The following is an 8,912-nucleotide window of genomic DNA, read 5'->3' as shown; positions in this document are numbered from 1 at the left end:
CATGAAGAAACTTGACACTCAGGTTGACTTATTTGGTCTCATTGCAAGATACTTCATACATTTTTTAAATATTGAAAATATTTCTAATCAAGCTCCTCAAAACCCTGGTAGTTGGGCATGTTAGTTGAAGAACTATTTATCATGCCCTTTTCAGAGGTGGATATGAAAGTCAATATGTGTGACTCTGCTCCCCTGCTGAGAGGGCAAACACCAGGAACCCTTCCCTGTGGAAAGCTGAAAACCAGCTAAAGTTCCAGGGACACAACCTCAAGGTCAGCCATGGGGGTGTCCTCCAAGCTTGACTGAAATGTCAGAGTAAAGGGCAAGACGATGGGAATAAATAAACCTGGGGCAGGAGACATGACTAGTGAATATTTTTCAATAAGACTATCACACAGTGATTCTCAGAGGGGAAAATACTAGAATGAAAGGAAACAGATGGATCTAGTTTCATAAAACATTGTAACTATATTGGGGGGGGGGGGGAGTCAATTTTGTGCTATAATGCAAACAACCAAAAGGAAGATTCTAGAAGATCTTGGCCAGAGACTTTACCCAAGAAATATTAATTTTCGTACCTCCTGAAAAGAGGAAATAAACTCATTTTTATTTTTTAATTAAAAAATAAAAGTTACATGTATTTATGCTGCACAAAATTATGGGTTTTTTAAAATATTTTTTTAGTTGTAATTGGAACAATACCTTTATTATTTATTTATTTACTATGTGGTGCTGAGCATCGAACCCAGCGCCTTGCACATGCTAGTTGAGCACTTTACTGCTGAGCCACAACCCCAGCCCCACAACGTGATGTTTTGAAATGAAGGAGGTAAATGTTTATGTGAACCTAAGAAGGGGCAGAAGTTTTAAATAGTTTGAGTTTGCAATTTGCTTTTATGAGCCAACTGGTAGCATAAATGCGTACATTGGGAAGGGGTAGTGTAGAGGATGGCAGATGCAGGAAGGAAGGAGACTATGCCAAGGACAAGTGGCCAGTGATTAGGATGTGAGTTCTGGGAACCCTCTGCTTGATTCTAGGTCTGCTACCTTCTGCCTCTAAACTAGTGTTTGGCGCACAGAAAGGAATCATCAATAAATACTTCTTGACCAAATTCATTCATGAATGTTGTGGTTTGGATGTTTTTGAGTGTGTCCCCCAAAGTTTCATGTGGTGGAAAGTTTGGTCCCCACTGTGGTGATGCAGAGAGGTGGCGGAAGCTAGAAAGTGGGCCCTAGTGGAAGGTGGTTAGGTTATTGGGCTTATTATGTTTTATGAAGTGTCCTCCCAAAGCACCTGTGTTAATGCACAGGTGAAATGATCGGAGTTTGAGGGCTGTAACCTAATCCGTCCACTCTAGTTTAAATGGAGGGACTGGGTGGTACTGTAGGTAGGTGGGTCATGGCTGGAGGAGATGAGCCTCTGGAGGGGTGCCATGGACGGGTGTGTCTTCCCTACTGTCTCTTTCCCCTTCCCCCTCTTAGCGTCCTTGCTGCCAAGAATGGAACAGCTTCCTTCGGCCATGCCCTTCCACCATGATATTCTGCCTCACTTTCAGCCCAGAGCAATAGACTCAGCCAACTATGGACTAAGACCTTGGAAACCATAAGCCAAAATAAAATTTCCCTTCTCTAAGTTGTTCTGGTTGGGTATTTTGGTCACAGTAATGAAAAGCTGGCTAAACTAGGGGTGCTACTCTGGCAGAGATTAATACAGTTCTCATGGGACCCTGGTTAGTTCCTGAAAGGGTGAATTGTTCTAAAAAGAGGAAGCCTAGCCCCTGTGTCTCTCTGGCTTCCTGTATTACTACATGATTACCTCTGAGTGTGCTATTGCTGCCACTGTGGTGCCATTCTCCTTAAGGGCCTCACCAGAGACTAAGCAGCAAGGGCAACCAGATCTTAGACTTCAGTTTCCAAAACTGTGAGCTAAGCAAGTCTCATCTCTCTATAAGTGATCCAGTTTCAGGTATTTAGTTATAGCAACAGAAAATGGACTAATATACCAATGTCAAAATCAGGACCAGAAATCAAGTCTCTCTTTCCCCTAGTCAAGGTTCTAACAGGTCCTAGAATTAATTTTAAAGTATTAACTAGAACATTCAGCAAAACTATTAGCTGCCTACCCCAGCACCCAGCCTCTCTTGCAGCTACATTCTTGCCAGGGAGATGCAAGGGGAAGTGGTTATGGCACTCAATGGTATTTGCAGAAAGTCTTTATAAAATAAGAGGTGTACCTCTTTTCCTTTATCCTATTGCCTGAAATGCAGACATGATGGGATGGAAGCCCAGCAGGCATATGGGCCATGGTCTATAGTCCCTAAGGATGACAAGCAGAAAGATGTAAACCTGGGTCCCTGACAATCACCATCACCCTACCTGTACTGGATTGTCCAACTCCAGACTTCCTTTTCACAAAAGAAAAATTAATTTGTATGTCTTATAGCCACTGTTCTTTGGGATTATTTTATTAGAGAACAGAGGAAGCTAATCCTGAGATGCAGGTAAGACCCCCCCCCCCGCCCCAGGAGAGAGTAGAAATCAAGCAAAAGTATGGCAGTCCGGTAGTTTCCAGTGTCACATGCCCACAGTAACTTGTTGTTTGACTCTATTTGTTACCTGGCCCCAGCTTCCTGGTCACTAACCCTTCTGGGCCTTGGATCAGGTCCCTGTAGGTCCTGGGACAGTACTCACGAAAGAGATTTTCCACCAGTGTGTTGCTTCCTCGAACCACGGTCCTCCCCTCCTTGTTCATGTAGTTCCACAAATGCAGGGCATAAGAGTCATTGAAACTCAGGTCTCTGTCCCAGACTTCATAGTAACGCCTCCACTCGCGAAAAGAGATTGGGTAAAATCTCTGGGGGTGTAGGAAGGACAAGTTCAGACACCTGAGGTCACTCAGCCCTTGGAAGTCTCCAAGTTTGCACCATAATCTCAACATCCTCGTCATCAAAACAGGACCTTGGTTGCCCCAAATTCTTGAATTATAGTGTTCAACGAAGTTTTCCATGCATCCCCACAAGAAGGGGTGGTGGGGCAGGAACCCAAACACCCCATTACTAGAGTACCGAGAGGACTGAGCAGCCAGAAAGTTCTCCTCGGGAATAGGCCTGATGGAGATGACGTCAGTATCCATGTAGACACCACCGTATTTCCAGATGATAGCCAGGCGGGATGCATCTGAGCTGACGTGGAGCCAATATGCCTGTGTACTGGCATTGATCTGTGGGAGCAGGTGCAAATCAGCCCCAAGCAGTGAGAAGAGGGAGGGGAGTCACAGTAGGAAAGCCAAGCCCAGAGGAGCAGGGAGAGGGGTACAATAAACCAGCTTCCCAAAACTGGATTTGGCCACAAGCCAAATTTTCCAAACTTCCCAAACTTACCTCCCCGAATTTTCCTTTAAGTGAAAATTTTCCTTTAAGTAAAAATTTGCAGCAATTACTATCAATGAAAAGATTTTTAGTAACTTTTAAAGATTTTCTGGAAAAAATAAACCACAGCAGTGGAAAGAGAAAGAAGAAATCCAACAGGGATTTCACAATGAAATATCTGAGTCATTCTTCAGTGTGGGTGTACATTTTAACCACATATATGAAGCAGTGAAGGAAGAATCAAAAAGCCCTCAGAATGCTCATTGGTTAGACGAAGAAGAAAGAAGGGAAGGGAGGGGGACAGAAATAGGAAAAGACAATAGAATGAACCTGACATAATTTTCCTGTATTCACATATGAATACACCACCAGTATAACTCCACAATATCTACAATCACAAGAATGGGAAGTTATACTCCATGTATGTATAAGTCAAAATGCTTTTTATATGACGCTGGGGATGTGGCTCAGCGGTAGAGCGCTTGCCTAGCACATGCGAGGCCCTGAGTTCGATCCTCAGCACCACAAAAAATTAAATAAATAAAGATATTGTGTCCAACTAAAAAAATAAATATAAAAGAAAAATACTTTCTACTGGGGCTGGGGTTATAGCTCAGTAGTAGAGCACTTGCCTGGCAAGAGTGAGGCATTAGGTTCCATCCTCAGCACCATATAAAATAAATAAATAAATAAAATAAAGATATTGCGTCCATCTACAACTAAAAAATATATTTTTTTTTAAAAAAATGCATTCTACTGGCATGTATAACTAAAGAGAACAAATAAAAAAAGTTAAAAAGAATGCTAAAAATTAATGGAGAAGAAAATAAACTAGGAAACTAGAGGGAAGGTCAATATGTATGCTGGATGAGAAATTGGTAAAAGAATCTTTAAATGTGTGTATTCATTTGCTTGTTCATTGCTTTGATAATATTCATTGAGGGTCTATTTATTATGTGCCAACCTCTGTTAGAACTGCTAAGGATACAGCAGTGAACAGACAGGCAAACATCCCTACTGGGAGGGAATGGACAATAAATAAATACTCTGTTGGGTGTTGATAAGAACTATGAAGAGAAAAAAGCTGGGTGAGGGGGTTATGAAAGAGTGGAGCTCAACATGATATCAGGTTCCCTCAGAAATGTGAATGAAGTGGGTGATGAACCATCACCATATCTGGGAGAAGAGGATTCTGGGCAGAGGGAACAGCAAGGGCCCTGGGGCAGGTGCACCCTGGCCGTGTGGCAGAGGCAGAGAAGAGAGCAGGGCAGGTGATGGGAATAGAAAGTGTAGAAACAGAGAGCAATTGATGTAGGGTGGGGTCAAGACTTTGAAGTTATTCAGATGGCTTGGAAGAAAGGAGGGATGGGATCTGAATTAATTTTCAAGGGCTCACTTTGGCTGCTGTATAGAAAAGACCATGATAAAGGGGTGAGAGATGAGCAGGGCAGAAATAAAAGAGCAAATGAGGAGGCTGTTGAAATGATCCAGGCAAGAGGTGATGGTGGCGTGGGCCTAGGTGATAACCTGGTTGGGGGGAAGAGAAATGGTTGGGTTCTGGACACATATTGCAGATAAAGCTGCTCAGGAGGGGGAGTGGGAGAGAGAGAAGCCACAGACAACTGCAAATGCGGAAAGTGAACAAAACTGAAAGTGAATTTAAAAGTGAAATTAAAAGGAATGAAAACAAATCAGCATAAATAGCAGTGTTCCCACATGGGATGCTAATATTTTGAATACAAAAACAAAATATACTTTTTTTTTTTTTTTTTTTTTTTGGTACCAGAGATGGAATCGAGAAGCATTTAACCACTGAACCACATCCCCAGCCACTTTTTATATTTTACTTAGAGACAGGGTCTCAACACTTTTTTTTTTTTTTTTTTTTTAGTTGTAGATGGACACAATACCTTTATTTTGTTTATTTATTTTTTTATGTGGTGCTGAGGATCAAACCCAGTGCCTCACACATGTTAGGCGAGCACACTACCGCTACCACTGAGCCACAACCCCAGCCTCAGGGTCTCAGCACTTTTTTTCTGAACTTAAATGTGTTGATTAAATGGTTAAACAACTGGGGCTGAGATTGTGGCTCAGAGGTAGAGCGCTTGTCTACCATGTGTGAGGCACTGGTTCGATCCTCAGTACCACATTTAAAAAATAAATAAAGTGTTGTGTCAACCTATAACTTTAAAATACATGTTTGTTTGTTTTTTTAAAAAAAAAAGGTTAAACAACCACCTTGACTTTTGGTAAAAATAAACATTCTTTAAAATTCTGAAAAATCAAATGAAAGCAGGCCGACTAAACTTTGCAAAAATCTTCCCAAGTTGCTAAAAAATCATCACCTTGTTTATAATTGCTGAAAACCTCATAAATAATAATAGATGACATTTACCAATACCTGGTCCAAATATAGACAAATCCTCAAAGATAGGTTCTAAGATCATTCTTCTTTAAAAAATGAAAAATTAGAAGGATCAGGAAGTTTAACCATCTGTGCAAAGAGGAAGAGGTTAGATTTGAACCACGACTAGCTGACCTCAGACATCTACTCATCCAAAAGAAACAGGTTTTGATAAAAATAAGGAAGTATGATATTTTTGGTAAATTGGTGATTGTTAGTGAACAGACAATGAGACGTAGGATATCAAAAACTGTAGGGAACCAGAAGAGGAGGAAAACTGCCTTGATGTGAACATTATAGTAGTGCACCCTAAGCACAAGAGCCTCAACAGGGGTTTCAGAAGGAGGTTTGATGTTCTGGCTGCTTAGATGACTGTTGCCCCCACCCCCAATCCTATGCCCACAGTAGTCATTCCTAGGCATCTTCAAAGACTAAGATTGCCCAGATAAGTGTAGCAAACCCAGTGGTCACCAGCAAGTGATAGAAAATTGAGTCCTCTCAACAGGTAGCCCCCGGTTATCCTGTGATCTTACTGGGGCAGAACATACCACAGCCTGACACCCTAAGGGTGAGACAGTATGAATGCTATAGATACACAGCCTGCTGTAGTACCCTGCAGGCTCAAGTGGAGCAGATATTTAAGAGTTTTGTATCTCACAGTCCACCTTGCTCCTAAAACCCAACACATAGTTGGAGCTCAAAGCAATGCCAGCTGTGCTCCATGTGATCAGAGATTTCCTTTTCTAAGGAGCAAAACACAATTTAGATAGTGTTAGTCTAGCCCAGGTAGGGGAGCACCCTCTGGCAGGCCTACACTAACAGCTGCAGGGAAAAAAATCTGGTGTCCCCTTCACTCCCAGTGCCTGCCTCCCTGGCTTGCTGCATACCTGGCTTCTGCCCAGGGTAGTGCCACGTACTTGGCAGGAACCCTGCTGTTGCCAACTGCCAGGATCTAGCAGATAGCAACTAGGTCCGTTTTTCCACACTCTTCTGATGGGTCCCAATTTGAAGTCACTGGGGCCAAAGATGGAACTGATCCCAAGGGCTGCTCCAGCCCTATCCCCTACCTGCCTGGTCCCCCGGGCCCCTCCCCCTCAGGCCTATGATTTAATCCAAAGAGTGTTTCTAGTTGACTGCAATAAAATGCATGCATGCCCACTACCTATGACAGCTCACCCAGAGCCCAGGAAAATGTGGAAGAGTGAGGCAAGATTTTTCTCTCTTTTATATAGATACTTTAGTAAGCTGAATAATTGCCACCCCAAAATATCTGATCCTAATTCCTGGAAACTGTAGATGTTGCCTCATATGGGGAAAGAAGCTTTTCAGATGTGATTAAGCTAAGGACCTTGAGATGGGGAGATTATTCTGGATTATCCTGATGGAGGTCTAAAAAATTACCGATGTGCTTTAACAGAAGAATAAAGGGAGGTTTTACACACAGAGAGGAAAGGGGAATTTGAAGATGGAGACAGAGCTTGGAGTAATGGTCTCCAGTCCAATGATGCTGGCAGCCACCAGATGCTGGTAAGAAATGAAGAATTAGGGCTGGGATTGTGGCTCAGCGGTAGAGCGCTCGACTAGCATGGGCAGGACCCAGGTTCGATCCTCAGCACCACATACAAATAAAGGTATTGTGTTGTGTCCATCTACACCTCTAAATAAATAAATATTAAAAAAGAAAAAAAAAAGAAATGAAGAATTATTCTTCCCAAAGTCTCTGCAGGGAATGTGGCCCTGCCAATGCCTTGAGATCAGCCCAGTGAAGCTGATTTGGGACTTCTGCCTCCAGAATTGAAAAAAAAAAAAAAAAAAAAATTCTGTTGTCACCAAGTTTGTGATAATTTGTAATAGCACCCACTGGAAACTAACTCAAGAACCTAGATAATATCCTCCAATTTTTTGCTTGGCCCACAAAGCCTAAAAAATATTTACTGTCCTGCCATTTGTAGAAGTTTGATGATATTTGGTCAAGGACTTTGCATGGCAAGTAAATAGTGTTATTTTAATGTCAATTTTTAATTACTTTTTGTTTTTTAATTACAAAATAAGAGTACGGACTGAATTCCTTACTCCGTTGGCCCTGATTCCTTACTCCTTTGACCCATCTGTCTGGTGAGTAGTTGGAGTCATTTTGGGTGAGTTTTCTGTTGGTCCCTCCCAACACTAATTTTGTAAGTTTTCCCCCAAACACTTACTCGAATATACCATGAATACAGGGGTGTGTCTTCCAACAGCTTTTTCATATCCAAAGGGAGGAGGAAAACATTGTCCAGGGCTGAGAGGAGGGAAAAGGCTGGGTAGCTGGAGTTTGAGGGCAGCTGAGTGGAACTGTTGAGACCTTTCATAAAGAAGGCCACGGGCTGCTCTGGATAAACCCTAGCAGCAGACTCCACGGCGCAGCAGACCAGTGGGGGTGGCTCCAGTCGCTCTGAGGTCTCTACAAATACAATGCCACGTCCATGGCTCAGGAGGGCTTCGGGGTCCTGCTGGAACTTGAAGGGCGTCAGGCAGAAGAAGCAGGAGGATCTCAGGAGGAACTGGTAGAGGAAGCCACAGGCAAACAGCAGGGTGATGGATAGGGAGAACTGGAGCTCCTTCAGCATGTCCACTGCTCTCTCCCAGCCTGCTCCTTTAACAACACCCACCATTCATTAAACATCACATTCCCAACTGGATAGAGATAGCACACAAGAATACCACTTGAGAATATCACTTAGAAACCTATACGAAAGAAATACGATCGAGTTGAGCAGTAATAAAAAGAAAACCTTGGCATAACCAAATTTGGTTTATCTTAGATTTAAGGATGATTATGCATAGGAGAATAATTAATTTGTTGGTAGAAAGAAACTATTCTTAAGAGAATAAAGAAGAAAAGCCATATAATCATTTCAGTTCAATAAACGCCAAGACTGTGATAACATTTGACATCCATTCATGATTTTTAAGAAGCATAAAAACTTTCTTCAGCAAATAAATAATGTCTACTATAACATCTAGAATATCATACTTCATATGAAACATTTGAAACATCTGTTCATATCAGGAATGGGATAAAGATATAGCCACTATGACTGTCTGTTGTTGTTCAACCTCATTCTGATAATTCCAACCAACGCATAAAGTGAAAGAAA

The 8,912-nt window shown here is 42.1% G+C and overlaps 1 protein-coding gene across 1 annotated transcript; it reads right to left on the bottom strand.

The window, feature by feature from the left end:
- Positions 1-2,605: 2,605 nt before the first annotated feature.
- Positions 2,606-8,381, bottom strand: A4gnt (alpha-1,4-N-acetylglucosaminyltransferase). The gene is made up of 2 exons (XM_027933602.1): positions 7,974-8,381; positions 2,606-3,220 (listed from the first exon to the last, which is right to left on the bottom strand). The coding sequence occupies exons 1-2, from the start codon at positions 8,379-8,381 to the stop codon at positions 2,606-2,608; spliced, it is 1,023 nt and encodes a 340-aa protein (XP_027789403.1).
- Between the last annotated feature and the right edge of the window lie 531 nt (positions 8,382-8,912).

The sequence above is a fragment of the Marmota flaviventris genome, chromosome 8 (assembly GCF_047511675.1).
Source record: "Marmota flaviventris isolate mMarFla1 chromosome 8, mMarFla1.hap1, whole genome shotgun sequence".
In the NCBI taxonomy this organism is placed as follows: domain Eukaryota; kingdom Metazoa; phylum Chordata; class Mammalia; order Rodentia; family Sciuridae; genus Marmota; species Marmota flaviventris.
This window is presented reverse-complemented; position numbering and strand designations above follow the sequence as displayed.

Coding starts and splice junctions, on each gene's coding strand:
- A4gnt (XM_027933602.1), bottom strand. CDS start 8,381: ATGCTGAAGGAGCTCCAGTTCTCCCTATCCATCACCCTGCTGTTTGCC. Junction 3,221..7,973: donor TGTATTCATGGTATATTCGA/GTAAGTGTTTGG, acceptor CTGCTCCCACAG/ATCAATGCCAGTACACAGGC.